General features: G+C 35.7%; 1 protein-coding gene across 3 annotated transcripts in view; it reads left to right on the top strand.

Annotated features, from left to right (window-relative positions):
* TRIP11 (thyroid hormone receptor interactor 11) overlaps window positions 1–24,065 on the top strand; it is a 96,912-nt gene that overhangs the window by 18,646 nt on the left and 54,201 nt on the right. For 2 of the 3 annotated variants that reach the window (XM_021004265.2, XM_021004267.2), the window contains exons 4-9: window positions 78–356; window positions 1,906–1,974; window positions 3,713–3,878; window positions 6,303–6,641; window positions 8,530–8,570; window positions 9,303–9,389. In XM_021004265.2, the coding sequence (XP_020859924.1) occupies window positions 78–356; window positions 1,906–1,974; window positions 3,713–3,878; window positions 6,303–6,641; window positions 8,530–8,570; window positions 9,303–9,389 (981 nt within the window). The remainder of the gene's footprint in view (window positions 1–77; window positions 357–1,905; window positions 1,975–3,712; window positions 3,879–6,302; window positions 6,642–8,529; window positions 8,571–9,302; window positions 9,390–24,065) is intronic. The other variant, XM_021004266.2, reaches the window with a different exon arrangement.

Here is a 24,065-nt window from a genome sequence, read left to right as displayed (position 1 = left end):
TACTGTTAACCTATTATAAAATGGTAAATGTTGTTATCCTTAGTATCTTTACTAAAATATACATTATAAATATGTAGGTGGAAGTCAGCCATCTAAAAGCAAGGCAGAATGCACTACAGGATCAGTTGCAGAAGTTGCAGACAGCTGCTCGATCAGCGCATTTGGAAGTTGGCCACTTACCTTCAACAACTACATCAGCTTCCTTTGTTTCTGGAATTAGTCATCATGTTTCAGCTTTCCATGGAGATGACATGGACTTTGGGGATATAATTTGGTCACAGCAAGAAATAAACAGATTGTCAGATGAAGTTTCAAGACTTGAATCTGAAGTTGGTCATTGGAGACGTATTGCTCAGGTTAAATACATGTTTTTTACCAATAGGAATTGAAATAGTGAGAGACAACATGAAATAATGGATAGAAAGCCAGCCTTGAAGTCAGGGAGTCTCTTGTTGAAGTTCTGCCTCTGATATGAGCTGCCTGTGTGACTCTGGGCACGTGCTTAATCTTTCAGTGTCCTACGCAACTCCCTCAAACTATTAAGTTGCAGAGCAGTTGCAGATCTGCAACAGGAGAAGTATTTTTTTCTTGATGCACGTTCCCTGTGCCAATGAAGTAACAAGTCTGGAACTTCTTCCCAGAAAAGAAAAAGAAGTATAAGTGCTCATTTGTAAGATAAAAATCTGTTATTATATGATGATTTTTGCAGGATTTGAGACCCCTCGGTCTTATTTTTTGTGCCTTATTATTTAATTCCTGGTACAGTGTTAGGGTGGGACATAAGATAACAGAGCAGAGAACACCATGCTTTTTTCCAAGGAACCTATTTGCCTATGACGTTTGGTAGAACATAATTTGAAAATCATGATTTAGGTTTTAAAGTATTAGACTGAGAAAAATTGAATTGTTTCTCATTTGGAATTAATTTTACTGCTGTAAAGATCAAAAATAACTAAGTTGAGATGTATCATTTATTTGGCTTTTGAGATTATGGTCCAGTCATATTAAGAAGGAACCTCTCCCATTAATGTTAAAATAAGGAAGTGTATCTATGGTCAATACCCCTATAATTTATGCTTTCTTTAAAAATACTGAAGATTCTAGTAACCCTCAAAAACAAAGCATATAAAAAGACAATCTATTTGTTCAACTCATTTCCTTAGAATATTGAAGTTTAGGGATTGCTTTTTTGTGTTTTGACATATGTATGAAATCTTTGAGTTCTATAAATATTAAATGGTATTGAAGATTAATGAGAGATTTTATGCCTTGAGTAAAAAGAGAATAACTGAAACTTAGTTTATGTTGTTATTCATACTTAGGACCAAAGGATGTTCTAGTTGTAGAGAAGAAATCCTTTATGTAAAAAAATTATACAATATCTGTTACAAGGTTAGGACTGGTATTAACTTTGCCTATATTTGGCGTTTCCATATTTTTCTTTTAAGAAACTGCCACATTGCAATTTCAGTTTCAGGACTTATTCATAAACAAAATAGTAATCTGAAGTTTCTCTACTTAGCTTTAATCATTATTAGAAATACTGTTTGCTCAGCTAGCTTATGGACTTCTTCAGTAGGGACTGAATTCTTTTGTAATTCTTTTGTTTTCTCTCTAATAATTACCATAATGCTCAGTGCATTCTGGATGAAGTGAAAGCTATGTAATTAAAATTATTTAAGTTTACTGAAGAATTTTATGGCATCTTTTGGAAGCTCTCTTTTAGAGACCATGAAAGTATTTTTATGAGTCAAGAAACATGATACGTCTAGACATATTAAGATGTTTTTATGCTGGTTCTTGAAAAACCAATTTGTTTTTAGATAAATAGTGTTCTAACTTTTTACTAATGTGCAAATCAAAATAGAAAAGTATGTTTTCTTAATTCTTTTTTTTTTAATTCAGTCTTCCAAAGCACAAGGAACAAATAGCTCTGATCAAAGTGAAATCTGTAAACTGCAGAATGCTATCAAGGTAAGATAGTGTGCTTTTAAATAGACTACCATGATATATAACTCAATTTCTGTAAAAATTGTACTTCAAAGTATTAATGATGTGATTCTGTGGCTGTAATGCTCGCTTGTTTCTTGTCTGTATTTCATACCATCTCTGCTTGCTGTTTAAGGTGCATAAAAAGACAGCTCTTTGTACATGATAATTCCCACAGTATGCTGTATATGTGTTTGTTTATATATGTGTGTGTATATATCAAATATGTACACACATGTACGTATATACATACATAATATGTATATATGAATAACATGTGCTCTTCAAAAATATAGTATTTTTCTGAAATTTTAAAAGTAGAACCAGCATCATAAATTATTCATACATGAGTTTAGGGAAGTACTTTTTTTTTTTTTCAAGATTCTAGTCAAGTGTAGCTATAGTTTTTGTCTGGTGAGAAACTCAAAAATTCTGCAGAGTACAGCTTTGCAGAGACCATCTTTTAATACTCTGAAAAATGTGCTTAATGTTTCTGAAGAGACTTTTTTCATGGACTTGTTGATGAGGCAGTGCTACAGTTATGCCTTTGTTATATTTAGTTCAGGCATAGCCTTATTAAATGACTAGTCTCTAAGCTGAGACAGTCTCATTTGATAGCACTCTGTAATTCGTTAGTGAGTCAAACTTTGCAGTGGAATGAACATTGAACATGGTTTTGGAAAGAGCTGGGTTTGAGCCACAGCTTTGATAATTGTGTGACACTGGTAAGTAACTTTACCTTTCAGTTTCTAGGCTTCAGTTCCATTTCTAAAATGGGGAGAATAATGCATTTATCACTAAATCATAGGGTTGTTTTAAATACTTTGTAAATCTTAGAGCATTAAAGAAATGTAAGTGGTTTTCATTCACTCAGAGATATAGAGTTTATAAGGCTATATATTTTGACCAAGATTGATTATATAGTTTATCTTTATTAAACAAGAATTCCAAGGTCACAGAAGTTGATGCAGTATTTAATTGCCATTCTGGTGAGGAAATGTTGATTACTTCAGTGTTATAATACATGTTATTGAGTGAAATTAATTTCTTTGTCCCAGAAGTAGAATCCTTCCAATTTGTGTTAGTTTTTTTTCTTTCAAGAAAACTGTGTGTGTGTATTTGTGTATACATGTATGTATGTATGTAGGTATGTAAAAATAATGACTTGTCTTTATGGTGTGAATTACTTCTGGGTACTTGTTATTGAACATAATTAATTTAGGTAAGTTTTTATATAGTCAGTTCTATATCTACATGTGGAATGTCACTTGGAAGATTACCAACTTGCTTTTAGAGTAGCTTTGCCCTGCAATCAGTTGGTGTGTGTACAAGGACTATTTTATCAGCCTACACTAAGTACAACAAAAAATGTAAATGACTACTTAAAAGTCAAGAAATGTCAGCCAAAGTGATTTTTAAAAATTTATGTGCTACATTTGATTTGCTTATTTTCTGTTGACTCTCAGTTTATTTTTGTTCCATTAAGCAGGGATAATCTGAATGGAAATAGAAACTTCAAGTTTTGAAAGCTTGATTGGAGAAAAAGAATGATTTCAGATTATTTCAAATTTAGGTACTGAGTTAAAATTACTCTTAAATTTAAAATATTTAGGATATTTTAGTGTTTTAATATAATAATTTAAAACTGACAACAGTAACCGATTTATATTCCTTTTACTTACTGAACTTAAAAGATGATTTATTCTTGTTCCTTTATTTTTAGGAGCTTAAACAGAAGTTAAGTCAGGAAATTGATGATCATCAGCATGAACTGTCAGTATTACAAGATGCACATCGGCATAAACTGGGAGAGATAAGTCGTAGGCATAGAGAAGAATTGGGTGAATATGAAGAAAGAATTGAAGAACTTGAAAATCTATTACATCAAGGTATTTAGTCTTGTCTTCATTATGGTTACTTTGTAATTGATAAATTATCTATGTAAATGTATAATTATTATTATTATTAGAAAATCATTGACACAAGATCAGTATGTATAATAAATATAATAGAGGGTCTTGAGATCTAATTGGTTTGTTTAGTGGCAGTTACAGCCATGAAGAATTCAGCGACAGGCCACTGTTATCCCTTTTTTGTTTTTCCTAGTAATAATTTCATTCACTAGTAACAAATGGTTAGCATAAATTAACTAATAAAGAGTTAATTTATATTAACTCTATTATATATTAGAATTGCATTAACTATTAACTACTTTTTAAAACTATATTAACTTTTGGAAGCATGATTTTTCTTGATACATTTTAAGGTTATGTTTCATGATTATAATTCTTGTGCTTCTACTAAGAGCTGACCAGAAAGAATTATTTGTTATAGCTCTAAAGTACTAAATTTATATCAATTTCATCTATCAGAGACTGACTCCTTATATTTTTATTAACTTGTTAGTATTTACTAGTCTTATATATTCAAGAATGTAGAAGTTGAAATTTTTCTTGGAGAGAGTTTCCACTTCAGAAAGGTTAGTAGCAGTTGTCTCTTCACGGTAGAATAGGGCAGTATTTTTAGTCTCTTTTTTGCTACGACTTTTTCCAGATAATGATAGCTCCTGCTGCACCAGATTAAGGAGCCAGAGTCTAGCTTCTAAAAGTTTGTATGCAAAACTAGAATTCCTATTAGGGAGCTGGATTTCAGGTCAGGAAGTTGGACTTCAGTTTCCTGATCATGAAAGTTCCAGTACAGTCTGGACATTTTACAGTAGTGACTCTGAACAAGCTACTTTGGAAGAATGACTTGATTTTACTCAGAAGTTTGCAATAATGATAATCTGGCTGCCAAAATTTTTATCATCTGACATATAGAATCTCATGGTTTGAAAAGACCTTAAAGATCATGTAGTATAACTTGTTCTGGAATCAGAATTCTGTTTTACAGCTTCATTTACAATTCTCTCTCTAGTGGTAAATGAATTGGAATTGCAAATTTCCATTGCACATCTTGGTGAAAACACTTTAAAAATAATGGAAAGTGTTTTTATTTTATTTCAAACTCAGGTGTATGTGCTTTTCAGCAAGTGTTTCATGCCTTTTTAAAAAAACTTTAGTGCTTTAAAAATAATTAAAATTGTTTTTATTATTTTGAACTTGATGAAAGAGTATTTCTATATACAAAGAACAGAAAAAGAGGGAAGATTGTACATGAAATCGTGAATTTTTTTTTTTTTTGGTGAGGCAGTTGGGGTTAAGTGACTTGTCCAGAGTCACACAGCTAGTAAGTGTTATGTGTCTGAGGCCAGATTTGAACTCAGGTCCTCCTGACTCTAAGGTCGGTACTCTATCTACTGTACCACCTAGCCGCCCCATAAATTTCTATTACTTGTTGATCACATTAGTTCCAAACCTGTCCTGCTTATCTTTGTTTTCCCCTATATCTCCTTTAGTTTCTTTCTGCTCACTTTTTATAAATGCCTCATTGATGCCATTATCTTCTTTTTTTTCCTGCTTTGCTGTCATTACCTGCTGTTTTCTCACTCCTCGCCCCCCCCAAAAATAAATAAAGCATCCCTCAATTATGATAAATAAGCCTAGTCAAGTAATATGAATTCAATACATTGGCCATTACTAAAAACATACATCTCATTATTTACCCCTAGTCCATCATCTTCTTGTTAAGACATGGGAAGCAAGTTCTGTCTTGGTCCTCTAGAGTCATAATTGATCAGTGCATTGAACAGTTATTAAGACTTTCAGAGTTGTTTTTCTTTAATTTTATAGTAATTGTAAAATTGTTCTCCTAGTTCAGCTGATTTCTTACTAGTCACAGGTTTTTCTGAATTTGATCCTTTTGTCATTTCCTAAGGTACAGTAATAATTCCATTACATTAATTTGTTTAGCCATTTTCCAGTTGGTAAGCACTCCCTTAGCTCCCAGTTCTTTGCTGCAACAAAAAGTTCTATTTTGATATTTTTGCACATATGCATCCTTTCTCTTTTTTTTTTTTTTCATCTCTTCGGAATGTAAGCCTCAAGTTGTATACCTTTGTCAAAGGGTACGCACAGTTAAGTGACATAATTTTTTTTTTAGGTTCAGTTCCAAGTTTCTTTCTAGAATGGCTATACCAGTTCACTGCTCTACGAACAAGCATTTGGTGTGCCTATTCTCCCATTTCCTTCATTAATGGTTATTTTCCTTTTTTTTTTTAATCATTGCCAATCTGATGTGAAGTGGAGCCTTGGAAACAGTGACTTCCAGTTTAGTAACATTTTAAGCTTTTAAAGATTTTCATTGCTTTGCCTAGCATATTTCCCTTGGGCTTTCAATTCTTAATTGTCTTAAATTTTATATTTGTTTTCTAGATGGCTCAGAGGTGTGGCTTACTGATCATTCTAAAGTTCATGAAATGCAAAAAACTATTCATATTCTACAAGCTGAAAAAACTGAATCAGTGAAGAAAATACAAGAACTTGAGGTTGAAATAAAAGATAAAGACCAAAAATTGTCTTTTACAGAAAATGAGAAAGAAATCTTGAAGAAAATACAAGAACTTTTAAATGTGGAAAAAAGCCAAATAATACAGGAATGTGAAAGGCTGAAAATGGAAGTCAGTCAGTTTATTACAACAGAAGAAGGAAGAATTCTTCCAGATAATATGTCTGTCAAAGAGGAGCTGTTGAGACTACAACGAGCATTGTCTGGTATGAGAAGTTTTTGAGTTTTAGATTATTACAAATCTTAGCACATAGTGGGTGCTTGATAGTTTTGAATATATGAATAAATTGCTTCTCTGCACAGTATTTCATCTTAGAAAATTAATTATTCATGGCATAAAAGCCACTGTTGAAATGCTCTGACCTTAACATGACTAGAAAATATTAATAGAACTGTTTTATTCATTACTGTTTAATTGAGGTTGTGAATGGCATTTCTCAAGCGATCTTAAGGATGAGTAGTATCCAAATTCCATATCTCTCTTTTTTCCTTCCAGTTTCCATATGGGTATGGTTTATGTTATGAGGGGCATATAGATTGAGAAATTTTTGTTCCTCCTAATATCATTGGAGAAAGCTGACAGAGTCCTCTTTCTTTTGTATAAATTGGTTGGCTAGTGAATCTGTTCTAAGGATGTGACCTAATGATCACACAGGCAGTTCGCTTAGTGAGCGTAGCTAGTCCTGCTAGTCTTGCACCTTGTAGTGGTCTCATGTCTGTCATTTGAATGATAAGAAAAGGGGTTTTCTGTTTCTATGTCCAGCAGGCCACAGTTTACTTTTGTGTACACGGGAGAGGATATAACCCATTTTATTAAGTTTTTAATTTTTAAATACCATATACCACATTGAAATGCTGCTTATCTTTTACAAGGAGTTATTTTATTAGGGTTTTTTTTTTTAAACTCTAGGTTTCTCCCTCTCACCCAGGCTGGAAGTACAAGCAGCCACTCACAGATGGCATTTCAATATTGTGATTGGCATAGAAATTTTAAATTTTAAAAATTTGGCATAGAAATTTTAAAATAGAGTCTGCCCCTCTTTTAGGCAGTGTGGTGGCCGGCCCCATCACTGCCAGGGGCTCACCTGGTACCAGACTTAATGTGTACTTTAGCTTTACTGTAGCTTAGAACTTGTGAGCTCAAGTGATCCATCAGTTCAACCTCCCCAGTAGCAGATTACAGGTCTCCATACAGGTGACCTGTACAGGTGTGTAGCACTATGACTGATAAAAGGAATGATTACAGTTTATTATCTGACTGCTGTTTTATGCATCAAAATCATAATTAATAGACTAAGATCAGCATTTTTGGAAAGCAAAAGTGAATGGCTTTGAGTGTTAGAACAGAATGACAAATGATATAGTGAAAACGATTTTTTTGCTGCATTTTTTTGTCTAGTATCTTGTTATGCTCTTTTATTCTTCTGTCTAAAAACTTTTATCTTAACCTGTTTACACCCTTAAAAGTTGGATTTTATTTTTTGTTGACTCTAAATTTTTTTTTCTGGAAGCAGTACCTTCTAAAATTGTTATCTGTGTTAGGTATTGTAGAACTCTGTTGTAGGAATTACTTAAATTTTTTCTTTTTCCATCTTAGTCCCCCTGGTCTTTCCTAATATCCAAAATATGTTAATCATATTTTTGAACCGTGTAATAGTTGTTTTTTACTTTTAATAAAAACCATAATTGTAACCCATATAGAATCAGCTTATAATTCTATGCTATTTGACAGCTTTTTTTGTCTTGAGCGTATAGCACAGGTTGGGCAGGCATGGATAGGTTGTAATCTGTATTGTTGGAAGGAGGGCTAACTTTGAAATCACAGATCCATTGGAGTATGTTATCTGAAGGTATGGTGATTATACTATGAAATACCCGATACCCTAGGATATGGTTATGTTAAACTTATGCAAGTACTATTCACTTAATTATATTTGTAAATAAGCCTTCTGTTTATGTTAATTGTGTTGTGGGTACACATTGTATTTTTGAACTTAGAATATAGGTGCTGATTTATTCTTAATTATGAAAGTTTTACAACTAGGAATTGAATTTTCTTTTTCAAATTTAACATGAAATCATTTGTTTTCACAGATGCGCAAAAGGAAATGATGAGACTGAGTAGTGTAAATCAGGTAAACACATCTCAAAGGAGAATTTTTGGTGTAACATTAGTTCTTAAGCATTTATAAGAAAAACCACACAATTAATTTTACTCTCTTAACTTTTGCTAGACATTCACATGTATTTACTTAAGGAAGCTTTTATCCTTTGTACTTTTATCTGTTTCTATTAATATCACAAACTTTTTGTTTCAGAATGCTGAACTGAGGAATTTGTTATAATGCAAAGGCTAATTTAAGATGCATGGTAACTTATGTGTGAGGAAGCACTGGAATATAGAGATACAGCAGTTTTCATGAAATGTAGACTCTATTTTGAGTTTTTATTAAATAAATACGGAAGGACATTCTTTTTAAAAAATGGCTTGAGACTTTTTTGATGCTTTGAATATGCCTGAGGTGAATGTTCTTAATGTGAACATAGAAATTCTTTAAAAGAATAGAATGTTTTTAAAATGAGGAGGATGACTGAGATATTTCTTAAACATCCAAGTCCTTAAATCTATGGTTATGATGCTTAAGAATACTTGAGAAAAGAACTAAATATTTTCCATAGTTTTTTTTTAACGTAGTGCTTTTCTCACAACCACCGTTTGAGGTTAATGGTGCAAATATGTTCATTCCTGATTTATAGATACAACCTAAGCAGTTGAGGTTCCTAATATTCCATAGTATAGTTTACTAGAATTTTCACTTGAAATTCTTTATTGATTTTCTGAAATTAACTGTGGAATATATTTATAGGGAAACAGTCTTACTGAAGACAGTCTAGAACTTAAGAAGAGTCTGCAAATACTAAAAGAAGAAAATTCATCATTGAATCAGGAAAAGGTATATGCTGTGGAAATGACATTAAAAAATCTTTAAAAAAATTTATTTTTTTAATGTAAATTAAAAGCAATAAATGTTAAAAAAAATAAGAATTTAAAACTTTCTCAAAAACAAATTGAAATTCATTTTTACTTATTTCAAACTCAGAATGAATTTTCCCGTAAAGTTTAATAATGGCAGCTTGTTCTTAGGCCAGCCTATAAAACTTACTTAACTTTTATTCTAGTTAAACTATATAGTCTTTATTTTCTATTGCTGGATTTATTGGTGGCCACAGTAATGGGCAGCCTCATAGCTGGCTAAGATCCCAGGCCTCTGAGGTCCATTCCAATTTTAAATGTATTATCCTATGAAATAGAGAAGAATGAAGACTAGAAATTATGGCCAGGCCAATCATTTTGAAAAAGGGATGTTTAGCTATTCTGAATCCTATTAGTGAAACTGAAATTGAGATTCAAAGCATCAGGCCAAACTGTAACACAGAAGCAAGATTTATCATTTGAATAGCTGAACCAGACTGCACTGAGTGACCCAAATGGGGCCAAAGTCATAGTCATCAAGCACAAACATGGTTTGGTATTCAGGATTTGTTTGAACTAGATATAAGGAAACAGATGATGATTGGAGTTTGTAAGGGGAGGCTTAAGAACAGGCTTACTAGAAGAACCAGAACAAGGAAGGAAAGAAACAAGCATTTGTTAAGCTCTTATTGTGTTCTAGCACTATGTTGTTCTAGGCACTATGTTCTAGGCACTTTACAAATATTATCTCATATGATCCTCAAAATACCCCTCAGAAGAAGATGTTATTATTATCTCCATTTTACAGTTGAGGAAACTGAGGAAGACAAAGGTTAAGTAATTTGCCCAGGGTCTTAGGGCTAGTAAGTTGCTGAGGTTAGGTTTGAAATTGGGTCTTTTTGACTCTGGGCACATTGCTTTATCTCTTGTGCCACTTAGCTGACTCTAGAACAAACAGGCAAGACCATGTAATATTGCAACCATGACAAGGTTAACTCTACTTCCTGAAAGTTTTCTTTTTTTTAAATTTTTTCTGGTTCTATTTTAAATGCTCTACCTGATGTGGAATGATAAAAGCTGATCATGTGAAGTGTTCTTTAAAGTGAAGTAGGATTCTTTGGTTTCTAGTGATGGCAACCCATGGGGTTGGTCTTCTTGAGAACCCTGAAAGTTCTTATAATAGGGCTCTAGAATTTAACCAGTACTTGTAATACTATTTCTATGTGAAAATGTATTCAGAATTCCATCTTGATATATCAGGTAGTTCATCCTTGTTCACTACAGCCTCAACTTTTAAAACATGGACTGCTTTCTCGGTCCCTTCCCTAGGAGGTCAATGGAAGTAGGGACTTCTCTAACCCCAGGGCATCAGCAACATTTCATGGGGTTGGGAGAAACAGGATATTTTGGCAGTTGAGTTAGGGGTTCCTTGATATCAGTGACATGATTAGAAACTTCAGGAAGCAGATCTGGGTAACTCTGAAATATTCTTGTATGGTGGTGGTCATTCTTACAAAAGGAATGACTGAGGAATAAAAAGTTGAAGTGCAGTTGTAATACCTACAGGTTAGGGGGTAATATCCTTGGAAGTGGATTTGGCAGTGAGGTTTGTGGTTGTAGAAAAGAAATTTTAGCCAACAGTTTTTCATATGTAACACGTAAGAAAGTTGGTCATTTTTAGTTTTGTTGCTGCCATCATAGACTATAATGTTTTTATTGAATTTTTGTATTTGGTAAGGATGTACTATATAGGATAGCAAAACCTTTATTAGCCATTTTTCTGTTATTAGGAAGATGGGTTTGGGTACTTATGTCTGCTTCACTGTAGTTCCACATGGACCTTTCCAGCATTTATTCATCTATTTCCAGCATTCATTCATTCATTCAGATCCACCCATTCATTCATTCATTTATTCAGTGGAAACCTTTTAAAGGCCTATAATTTACAAGGCAAAGACATTGTACTGTTGCTTGGAACCTAGGAAGACTAACATGCTTTCTTAGTGAAACTCAGAGCAGTTGTTTAACCATTCACATTGGGAAAACACTGGGTTAAAAAAAATATTGTCCAGAAGCCCATTAGTTAATCCAAACACAGTTGCGTGTGTGTGTGTGTGTGTGTGTGTATTTTGAACAGGCACTATAGACAACGAACTGGGGCTCAGAATTGAGTGAGTAGAACTCAGACTGGATGGTGCTTGGTAAACCAATCAGTGCTGGAAAACCTCACATCTTTAATACCAATATTCCCTTGGTGATGCTAAATATATATAGCTGCAGATCATGGAACACTACAACATTGGAAATCACCAAAATTAAAAATGATCCAAAGGGTAATGGGAAGTTGCATATTGTATTTAAGTAGATTGTAATAGTGTTGAAAAGTAGAAAGATGCTATTAAAGATTTGGTATTACCAGAAAAGGAAGCGGAGCAGTTATGTAGCAAGAGTGAGAAACAACTGATAGCAGTTGCGCTGGTGCTGCTGAAATAGTTTTAAAATACAAAGGAAGCCCTGCAATGCATTAAGTGGATCATCTTTGAAGGATTTAAGGAAAGAAATGGACAAAAATTGAACAGAATGAAGTGTAAAGGTGGAAAGAACACTTCAGACCTCTGAAATCATGGATCTCTTACAGTGTCAGTGTATCTTGTGCAGTGTACTATGTTAGGCCCTGGAGGGATGAACTGACAAATACTATGCTGGTCCTAGGTTCATGAGTGGGTAGCAGGTAGGTAAGATTCAAGGCACAGCCTACATGATTCCAGGGAGATAAAATACAGAGGATTTTGTATTATAGAATTCAATTCAACAAATATTTACTAAATTCCTATTATGTGCAAGTCACAATGAGAAATAGAAATATTAACAAGATCATGTTCTCAAGAAGCTTAAAATCTGATAGTGTAGAGAAGACATGTTTGCAGGTAACTGTAATAAAGGGTAGAATGTGATTAGTGCTATCAGAAAGATAAAGTATATGACATCCTAGGTAGAAGAAACAGTATGATGAAAGAGCTAGTAACAGGAAAGACATGGAAGATAAGACTGGAAAGATAATTTGGAGCCAGAATATAAGGGCCTTGAATGCCATTTTAAGGAGTTTTGAATTTGTTTTTGTAAGCCCTGGAAAACTATTAAAAGGTTTTGAATAAGGTGGTGACATGCACAAAATGTGCAAAACTACTTTTCTAGCCAGATCTTTCCTCTCTCTATTCTTCAGTAAAACCAGACCACTTGTCTCTTATCTAAATCTTGTACTTTACAATATTCATACTTTTGTTTACATTCTTCCTTATGTCTGGAATATTCTCCCTTGTGTTTTTCTGTTGAGTTTTTAACACAGTCTTTAAAGCCCATCTTAAAGGTTGCTTTCTCCAGGGCAGAATTGTACTTCAAAAAGATGAATCTGATGGTGTGTAGAATGAACTGGAAGCAGGAGAAAGGAAAACCAGAAGAAATGTAATGAGAGTCTGAATTAAGGTAGTTGTAGTAGAAAAGGAAAGGAAGTAGTTGATTGGATTGTATGCATGTATGTATGTATTTTTGTATGTAAACACACATAAACATACATTAACCTAGTCTTATATTTTAAACCTTAGTGTTATTATTGAATCTTCATTTTCTCTTACCTCTTATATTTTGTTTCCATTTCTCTCCCTTACTTATCCTTTCCCTTCTGTTTCCACCATAGTTCAGGCCCTCACTAATACATTCCTAGACTATTGTTATAGTCTCCCAGTAAATAATATTCCCACCATAATTTTTTGTTTTCCACCAAACTATTTGTTGATATGGCTGCCAGACTTTCTTTGTTGTCATTCATTTGTTTCAGTTGTGTCCAATTCTTCATGACTTCATTTGGGGTTTCTTGGCAAAGATACTGGAGTGGTTTGCCATTTCTTCTCCAGCTCATTTTTTTTCTTTTGGTGAGGGCAATTGGGGTTTAGTGACTTGCCCAGAGTCACACAGCTAGTGAGTGTTATGTATCTGAGGCTGGATTTGAACTCCGCTCCTCCTGACTGTAAGGCCGGTGCTCTATCCACTGCGCCACCTAGCTGCCCCTGCCAGCTCATTTTATAGATGAGGAAACTGAGGCAAACATGGTTAAGTGACTTGTCAGGATTACATAGCTAGTAAGTGTCTGATGCCAGATTTGAACTCAAGAAGATGAATTTTCCTGACTTCAGGCCCAGCACTCTAATCCACTTTGCCACCTGGCTGACAGACTTGCTGCCATTTTGCATAGAACTGATCATGTTACTCCTCTGCTCAAAACAGTTTTATTGACTCTCTGTAATCTATCAAAGTTTGCATTCATACAGGCATTAATTCTAGGTCTTCCAAAATGTGGTGCAAAACTACTTTTTAGCTAGATCTTTCCTCTCTCTATTTTTCAGTAAAACCAGGCCACTTGTCTCTTATCTAAATCCTGTACTTTACAACATTCATATTTTTGTTTACATTTTTCCTTATGTCTAGAACGTTCTCGCTTGTATTTTTCTATTGAGTTTTTAACACAGTCTTTAAAGCCTATCTTAAAGGTTGCTTTCTCCAGGAAGACTTTTCTGATTTCCCTCCCCGCATTCAATTATGATCTCATATATGTACTTACACTTACGTATTTTTCATGGACTATTTTTAAATTCTGAACTTAGTAAACAACACATAAAATAAACATTTCTGTATACATTGTAGAACATAAGGGAGAGGATTATACATAAACTTTGGATTTAATATGCAGTGCTTGCTTTTCTTTTTAGATATGTAATAAATTGAACACGTAACTTTTTTCCCTATAGAGCTTTAAAATTGTTATTTTTAAAAATAAAATTTTATGATATATTTAGTTTTTTTACATTGCCTAAATTTCTCTGTATATCCTCTACCCTCCAAGAGAGCCATGTCTTAATAACTAGCTTTTTTTTAAAAGAAAAAGAGGAAGAGAAAAAAATAAGCAAGACTGACCAGTACTTTGAAGAAATATGAAATTATATTTATTGTTCCACAACTGTGGTCCTCTCACCTCTGCAAAAAAAAGTTGGGGGAATTATATTATTATATCTCAGATTTTTTAGGGCCAAGCTTGTTCTTTGTAATTTTACACCATTCATTTTTATTTGTTTTGTAGTTGTAGTTCTTTCCATTTACATTTGTTTATTGTTTTTTTGGCTCTACTTACTTTTCATCAGTTCATTGGCCGTGTAAATTATTTCAAAATGTTATTTTCAAAGCTGTCTTGCTTGTCTGATTCTTTCAGCCCTTCTTTATTTGTGGGAGAGTTCATCTCATTCACATTCACAGTTATGATTACTATCTGTGTCTTTCTCTCCATCCTATTTCTCCCCTGTTTATGCTTTTCCTTCTCCTTTCTCCCTTTCCCTCCTCACAAAGTGTTTTGCTTTTGACCACTGCCTCCATCAGTCCTGCCTCCCTTTTATCAGCCCCCTCCCTTTTCTCCCCCTTTACCCTTACTATTTCTTCCCTCCCCTTCTATCCTTCCTCCCTTTTCTTTCTACTTTTTCCTTCTACTGCCTATAGGGCAAGTTAGATTTCTACACCAGATTGTTATTCCCTCCAAATTTGATGAGAGTAAGTTCAAACAATGCTCATCTCCCTCCCTTCTTTCCCTCTACTGTAATAGGTTTTTGTGCCTTTTCCTGTAACTTAATTTACCCTTGTCTGCCTCCTCCTTTCCTTTTCTCTCAGTACATTTTCTTAGTTAGATCAGATTAATCCACTTACTTAGATCCATTTAACCCACTTGATTAGATTTTTTTTTCATTACATCAAAGTCAACTTATACCCACCCCTTCTATCTATACCCTTTTAAAATGGAGAACAATATAGTTCTCAAGAATTATAAGTGTCATTCTTCCCTTGTAGGAATGTAAACAGTTTGCTCTTATTATTAACATGTTTTTTTCTGTCCTGTTTACCTTTTTATGTCTCTCGAGTCTTGTATTTGAAGATCTAATTTTCTATTGAGCTCTGGTCTTTTTGTTGGGAAGGTTTAGAAGTCCCTTATTTTGTTGAATGTCTGTCTCCTCCCCTGAAAGATTATGCTTATTTTTGCTGGGTAGTTGATCCTGGGTTGTGATCCAAGCTCCTTTGCCTTACGCAATATCATATTCCATGCCTTACAATCTGTTAATGTAGATGCTGCAAGGTACTGTGTAATCCTGACTGTGGTTCCATGATATTTAAATTGTTTCTTTCTTGCTTCTTGCAGTATTTTCTCTTTGACTTGGTAATTTTGGAATTTGGCTATTATATTCTTTGGTGGAGGATTGTCAAGAATAAGGTTTTAACAGTTTAAAGTGCTTCAGAGGTCAAGGAAGGGTAAGGATTGCAAAAAGTCCATTGAATTTGGTGAATTGGTCCTTGGTAACTTTTAAGAGAGTAGATGATAGTGGCATGAGATACAGGAAACAGTTTACAAAAGGGTTGGGGAGTGAGTATGAAGTGAACAGAGGGAAAAATGGAACAGTGGTAGTTGTGGTAGTAGGTGTTTTCAGGGAATGGGAGACTTGGAAATGTCTGGTCATAGGTGAAGGAGTTAATAGAAAGCAAGGGGTGGTGAATTGGTGGATCAAGGTCCATCAGGTTGTTTGAAGTTGGACTGAAGGATAGAGGTGGAATTAGGCTTGGGCAGTGCTTTCTTTGCACATAGGGTTTAATAGATGGTTTTTGAGTTGAATTGGAATAGAAAGATTGGTCCTTTATTGTATGAGAGACAGAATTTCAGTTCAGTTCAACAAGTATTTGTGTGACATATGTAATATATACAAGGTCCTTGCAAGCATCATTAGGTTTACATTTCTCCTAGAATGTGAGTTGCAATGGCCAGAACATCAAACCTGACCCATGGCCAGTTTTTGTAGGGCCCCAGCTAAGAGTAGCTTTTACATTTTAAAATAAAGTTTAGTTGTTTTTGAAAATGTAAAAAAAATGAAACAAAGTCATGGGCAAGGGATTTTCAAAAACAGATTTTGGCCCTTGGGTTGTAGGTTGCCAACTGCTGCCCAGAGAGTGATGCAGGTAGTTATGGATAAATGAATACAATATAATTTGAGGAGGAAAATTCTCAAGGTGGAAATGAAGGAAGGAATTCATGTTATGCATGAAAGATAGCCTGAGCATATATGCAGAGATGGAGAAGGAAGGCTGAGTTTAGAGACTAGCTAGTAGTAGTTCAGTTTGGTTGAAATGAAGGGGAGTAGTATAAATAAGCCTGGAAAGGGAGATTAGAGCCAGGTTGTTGAGGACTTTAAATGCTAGGCTGAGGAGTTTACAGGCAACAGAGAGGGAGGTAGTGAATATTTTTTGAGTAGGGCGGTGACAAAATTATTGCCTATACATACTCTTTCCAAGGGGAACTTATTTTGGCAATTGTAATTTATATATTGGAGTGAAACTGAAAGTGGGATACTAATTAGGAGGTTATTGTAATAGTCCAGGCAAGAAGCGATGAGAAGTTGAATTAGAATGATATCCTTGAGTGTGGAGAGAAGGGAATGTATGTGAGAGATAGTATATAGGTCTAGTAGCTTTGGCAACTGATTGGATTTGTCAGGGGAAAGACAGAGAAGAGTCAAGGATGACTATGAAGTTTTGTACAATATGGTGGAGCCTCAACAGATATAGAAAAGTTTGGAGGTAAGTTTACAGGGAAACATAAGGTGTTTCATTTTGGACTGAGTTTGAGATGCTTAAAAGGACATCAGATAAAAATGCCCCACAGAGTTTGTGATTTAGGACTGACTTTCAGGAGAGAGATTAGTGTTGGATATGGGAGCCTTCCATCTAATGTTGGTGACTGAATCCATGGGAGCTGATGAGATTACCAAGAAAAAGTATACAAAGAAGGAAAGAAGGTCCAAGACAGAGTCTTGGAAGATACCCATAGTCAGTAGGTAGGAGGTAGAGGATGTTTCAGCAAAGGAGATTGAGAAAGGAACAATGAGATAGATAGGAGGAAAAGTGGAGAGAATATCCAGGAGAGAGGGTGATTGACAGTGTCAGAAGCTGCCAAGAGGTCAAAAGGCTGAGGATTGAGAAAAGGCCATTAGATTTAGTAGTAAAATCCTTGGTAACCTTGGAGAGAGCTATTTCAGTAGAGTTGTGGGGTTCAGAGTTATAATATAATGTAAGGGGTGGAGGAGTGATTGGATGGTGAGCAAGTGATGATAGTATTAGGAGCTTGACAGTGAAAGGGAAGAGAGATAGAGAAAGGCAGCTTGAGAGGATGGCTAGGAAAAATAGAGATATTTTAAAGATTGGGACAGACCTTTGCATGTTTATAGGTTTTAGTTGGGAAGGAACCAGTAGAAAAGGAGGGATGAAAGTTGAGACAGAGAGGGGATGCTTCAACCAATAAGCTTCCATAGCAAATGGGAGGAGACAGATCAGAGATGCAAGAGGAGTTGACCTTAATGAAAAGGAAGCATAGACATTTAATCTGGAGCAAATGAGGAAAAGCTGGGGAATGGTAGAATGGTTTTTAGGTGCAGTGTTGAGAAGAGGGAAATTACAGGGGGGAATGGTTTTGATTTTCTTTGTAGAATAGGTTAGGTCTGCTTGAGAAAGGTGTTTGATAGCATCTGAAACAAAGATGCTTATGTTCTATTATTTTTACTATCATTCTCACCATTATTTTGTATTCTAACATACAGTTTTCAATTTCCGGTCTGCAACAGCTTCTTTCCTTTTAGGGGAATATGATTTGTAAAAGTAATAGTTCTACAGAGGACTTGGCACTATTAACTTTTTGTACTCTTTCTTAGTTGGATTAGCAGAACCTAATGGCTTCCAGAAAAGAAGTATTAACTCTTTCTAGTAAACAAAACCAGTGGTTTGTCCTTCACAGCTGTGACCTACTCATTCTTTTGGAAGAGCTTTAGGTTCTAAAGGAAGACTTTAATAAAGTTACATTAATCATTGCTTTTGTGTGTAATATTTTAGTGTTAAACTTTCAGGACCCAAGTAATCCTGTAAGTTTAGATTCTTAAAGATGGAGAAGGACCCCCGTGTTCTGTGATACTTTTAATTCAGTGAATAGCTGTAGAACATAGTATACATATCTCTGTACTGCAATTCTGAAGTACAAAATGCAGAATGGAATTAGAAGAGGAGATATCACACAGAATTTTGATGTCAGCCAATTAATCATTAAACATTTATTAAATATCTGCTCTGTGCCAGGCATTGTGCTAAGCACTGGAGAGATGTGAAAGATTCTCCTCATGTACCTTCTGTAAGGCTCATAATTTTAGTTGAATCAACCAGTAGGAATCAGTCAGTCAGCAAACAATTATTAAAGCCTCCTGTTTGTCAAGCACTGTGCTGGGTACAGGGCATACAAAGACAGACTATCTCTCTTATTCCACATCTCTGACTCATTGCCAAGTCTTGTGTATATTCTGCCTCCACAGTATCTCTTATAATTGTCTTTCAAACTCCAGTGGCTTCCCATTCCCATTAAGGTCAAATATAATTTCCCTGATTGGCTTTTTTTCTTTTTTGGTGAGGCAACTAGGGTTAAGTGACTTGCCCAGGGTCACACAGCTAGGAAATGTCAAGTGTCTGAGACCATGTTTGAACTCGAGTTCTCCTGACTCCAGGACCGGTAGTCTGTCCACTGTGCCACCTAGCTGCCCCTCCTGATTGGTTTTTAAAGACCTTTGCAACCTATATTTAGCCCACTTTTTGAGGCTTATTATATACTACTCACCTTCATTCACTTCATTCCAAACAAAATGACTGCTTGGAGTTCCTTATATTTGATGCTCCATCACATGGTTCCGTGCCTTTGCACAGCTGATCCTCCTCCTTGGAATGCATATCTTCTGCACCTCTGTCTTGCCATACCTAGTGTCCTTCAAGGGTCAGCTCAAGCATGTCCTCCTATATGAGGCCTTTCTCATGTCTTCAGCTGCTACTCCCCCTCCCCACTGCAGTTTATCTTATATTTAAATCATATGTACTTAATATATACATATCATCTTCCTGATAGAATATCAGTTCCTTGAGGACAGGGACTTATATTTTTGTCTGTATCTCCAGTGACTATCAGAGTGCCAAACACATAGTAGGTGCTTGACAAGTCCTTGTTGATTGAGTGACAAGAAGGAAACAGTATCTGCTCTTTAGGAGCTTACATCGTACTTGGGAGAAGAACATATACCCAAATAAGAAAATAAAAACTATCCATACAAACTAAGTATGAGGTTATTTTGGGGAATGGGGGTGAGAGGAGGCACTAGCAACTTTTTGGGATGAGAAAAAAACCCTGTGTTGGAACTGGTTATTGAACTGAGCTTTGAAGGAAGGTAGAGATTTTTTACAAGGACACGGTGAGGCTGCCCATTCTAGGCATGGGGAGACAGCATGGACAGAGGCACAGACAGAAGATAGAATGTTGTTAACTGGCTGGATCCTGGACTGAGAGAAGGACAGTAATGTGGAAAAGAAGGCTGAAGCCAGGTTGTAAAGGTATTTAAATGTTAGAGGACTTTGAATTTGATCCTGTCAGTCAACAAGCATTTCTATGTGCTAGGTGCTAGAGGAAAAATACAAAGAATGAAACAATCTCTTAACACCAAGGAGTTTATATCCTAATGGGAAAGACAACTAATACATGTAAGTAAGGTGAAGGACCACAACTGTAGTTTAATTGTATAGGGCACTTTCAAATGAGGAAGTTCTCCCTATCAATTACAATTAATTCAATACTTTCTCTGCAACTTGTAGTATTAGAGATTTACCTAGAATATGAAGAGGTTAAATGATTTGCCCAGGGTCACAAATTATGTACTGGTAGCAGGGGGTTTGATCTCAGGCCTTCCTGACTCCAAGGCCAACTCTTTACCCTGCTTCTCACACATACGTAAGTATGTATAGCCAAATTACAAAGGGTTGAGGTATGGTAGAGAAATGAAACAAGTAGAGGCAGGCAGTGGGGACAGCTTTTTAAGAACATTTGACTGAGAAAGGGAGGAGAAATGTAGAATGATAGACTGAGGAATTGGTGGGATCCAGTGAAGGATGTTTGGTTTTTTTCCTTTTCTTTTGAGGATATGGGAGACTTGATCATATTTGAAGGCAGTAGGGAAGGAACCAGTAGATAGAAAAAGGCGACACAGGGGAGAAAAGGTGAAAAGAGAGAGACAGAGAGAAAGAGAAAATGTGATGGTAATTGTAGTTGCAATCTGCTGGAGAAAAAAATATATGTATGTATTTACATATACATATATACATACATAGTACTTGGCCTTGGCAAGGAGAAAAGTCTACCTCTTCGTTAGAGATTGAGAAAGGAGAGAACGGGACATGATGTGAATAACTTTTGAAATGAAAAGAACAGAGGACAAGGGAGCTTATGTTGAATGTGAGTTCAGTTGCCTCAGTTTTCTGAAGGGCACGATCCTCAGCTGAGACAGAGAGGGAAATGTGTTAGAATTAATGAGGGAAGAGAATAGCTTCAGCAGAGGTTGAGATAGGGAACCAGGTAGAGAGGAATAAAAGGCCTGCCTTGTTGTGTGAAGGCCCAGTTGAAGTTGGATAACATGAGGTAATAGGACACACCAGAGCTTTTTGGACCAGGGATTAACACAAAGTAATATTACTTTGGGGGCAGCTAAGTGACTCAGTATGGGCAACTGGGTAGTTCAGTGGATAGAATGCTGGGCCTGGAGTCAGTAAGACTTGAGTTCAAATCCAGCCTCAGACACTTACTAGCTGTATGATCCTGGGAAAGTTACTTAACCCTGTTTGCCTTAGTCTTTTCATCTCTGAAATGAGTCAGAGAAGGAAATGGCAAACCACTGCATTATCTTCCTCAAGAAAAACCTAAGTGGGGTGACAAAGTGTTGGACACGACTAAAAAACAACTGAACAAGAAAACTTGGGTAGAGTGCTGGGCAAATCTGACCTCAGGCATTTGCTAGCTGTGCCATCTTGGACAAGTCACTTTTGTGTTTGCCTAGGAGGTAGCTAGATGGCTTAGTGGATAGAGTGCTGGACCTGGAGTCGGAAAGACCTGATTTCAAATTTGGCCTCAGACAGTTACTACCTGTGTGACCCTGGACAGCTCATTTAACCACTGGAGAAGGAAATGACAAACTACTTCAGTATCTTTGCCAAGAAAACTCCATGGACAGTATGTTCTGTGGCAGGTCTACACAACCTGTGGCCAATTGTGGCACACCAAAGTGGGCTGCCTGAAATCCTTTGCCACGCCGCAAGTGGCCTGTGGGCCATAGGTTGTACAGGCCTAGTGTGTGGGGTCACAAAGAGTTGGATATAGCTGAAATGACTGAATAACTACTGAATAATTGCTTTGGCAGCTGGGTGGAATAAAGATGGAAGAAGGGAGAAATAAGGCATGCTGATCCTTCAGGAGGTTATTGCAGTAGTCTAGGTGAGAGGTGATGAGAGCTTAAGCTTGCATGGTGTTCAGAGATAAGAGGATACATGCTAGAAATGTTTTGGAGGTAAAAAGTACCTGGCTGCAGCTTTACTCATTTTTCTCACTAGTTAAAGTAGGGGAGTTGGAATACCCCTTACTCCTCATTGCCACTTTCAGTTTCTCCTCCTACCACCATCACTCAGTAACCTCTCTTTCTTTGAGGTTCATGCTATTCAATATCTGTCACCCAGTCAAAATTCTCAGAGCTGTTGCATGGACCTCCAGGTTACTTCCCTTTCTTCCTCAATGAGTTCAATTCATACGTCACAGTTTTTCTTTCTTCCTCCACTCCTGTCTTCATATTAGGAGACTTCAGTACTGACTCTCCTTCAAACATCCTGACCACTCATTTTCTTGTCCTACGCACTTCCCAAGAGCTATACCCCATCTCAGCCACACACAAACGTGGTCATACCTTTGATCTTGCCATCACCCACAAATGTACCACCTCCATGTTCAAAAATTCTGAAGTCCCCGTCTCCAACTCAATGTCTTTTTACCTCTCCCTCTGTCTTCCCTTACAAAACCATACTTTTCATCTCCATGGTTACTTCAATCTTTTGATCCCTCAGTTCTCTCCCAGTCTGTTTCCTCTATGCTGTCTCTTCTTTTCCCCATCTCTACTCATTGATGAACAATAAATTCTGTACTATCTTGCATATGTTTATACTGTATACATATTTATCCTTCTTTTTTGTATATATTTGTTGTCTCCCCTATTAGATTGTGAGCTTCTTGAGGGCAGGGGTTGTCTTTTGCTTCTTTTTGTATCCCCAGTCAGCACGTTGACTGGCACTTAGGGGGTACGTAATAACTGCTTACTAATAATTATTAATTGATTTAAAAAGTGACAAGATTTGGCAAGTAATTGGATGTGTAGGGTGAGTGGGTTTGAGTAGAGGATGATTAGAAGATTGCAAGCCTGGGTGACTGGAAGAATTGTGGTACCCTCAACAGAAATAAAGACTTTAGGAAGAAGATTGGATTTTTCCAGGGAAGGATAATGAGCTTTGTTTTGGACATTTTGAGTTTGAGCTGCCTATGAGACATCCATTTTGAAGTGGCCAGTAGACTGTTGGTGATTCAGGACTAGAGCTCAGCAGAGAGACTAGATCTGAAGGAGGTAGCTATGACTGGGAGTCATCTGCATAAAGTTTATAGTTGACCCTGTGTGAATTGATGATATCACCAGGAGAGAAAATATATAGAAGAGATTCCTATTCCTGGAAATAATTCTTATTTAAGTAGAATTCGCTTTACAAAATTTTCTGGCCAACAGTTTTCATAAAAAGCAGCTATGAATTCAATAATACTTTTAAAAGAATTTGTATTTTATTAATTGCAAAAGCATACATTTGAAAACTAATATGGGCCAGACATTTATTATTTCACTGTATATTCTGTTGGATCACAATGATAATGCTTGGTGCACATATGAATCTGTGGACGTCTTGCAAAAATTCCTCAGCTTTAGGATACAAAAATTAGTAACCATTGTTCTATATTATTTTAAACTTATGCCATTTCTGACCAAGGCTTGTCTCCAAGGAATTCAGGGTTTTTGTTAGTGGAGGCACTTTTGTAAAGAGTCACAAATATGGATAAAGATTCCATTTTAAAATTAAGCAAATATGAAAGAGGCCTCTACTGTATTCTAATGGGATTAACTAGAGACCTTCTATTACCAGCAAGATGATTGAAGCACAACAGAATGTACAGTGCAATAATAAATGTCTGGCCCATATTAGTATTTTTCAAAGGTTTGTTTTTGTAATTAATAAAATACAAATTCTTTTAAAAGTATTATTGAATACATAGTTGCTTTTTATTATTTGTTTTCTTAATCAATAGTACAATTAATAATACAGTTGTTATTGTAAGGATTCATGAAATTGATTGGGATCCCTGGTATAGACCAGGACTTCTTAAATTTTTTCCACTCATGACCCCTTCAGTGCTTCTTAAACTGTGGGTTAAGAAGTGCTGGAAAGAGAAGCCTCTTACAATATCAGTTAAGGGTCGTTGAGAGCAAGAATAATACTAAAACAAAATCCACATCGTGGATGTGGGTACTCCTATCAGTGGTACAATTTGTGTCCCATTCAGAAAGCACACAATATGTATCAGTTATCCTCCTCCTCATTATCTAGTCATATGGGGGCATTTGGGGAAGGGGACAGGTATTGG

This window comes from Phascolarctos cinereus, unplaced genomic scaffold, assembly GCF_003287225.1.
Source record: "Phascolarctos cinereus isolate Bilbo 61053 unplaced genomic scaffold, phaCin_HiC Scaffold_3;HRSCAF=262, whole genome shotgun sequence".
Classification (NCBI taxonomy): Eukaryota; Metazoa; Chordata; class Mammalia; order Diprotodontia; family Phascolarctidae; genus Phascolarctos; species Phascolarctos cinereus.
The sequence above is the reverse complement of the archived record's forward strand: the minus strand, read 5'-3'. Positions and strand labels throughout refer to the sequence as shown.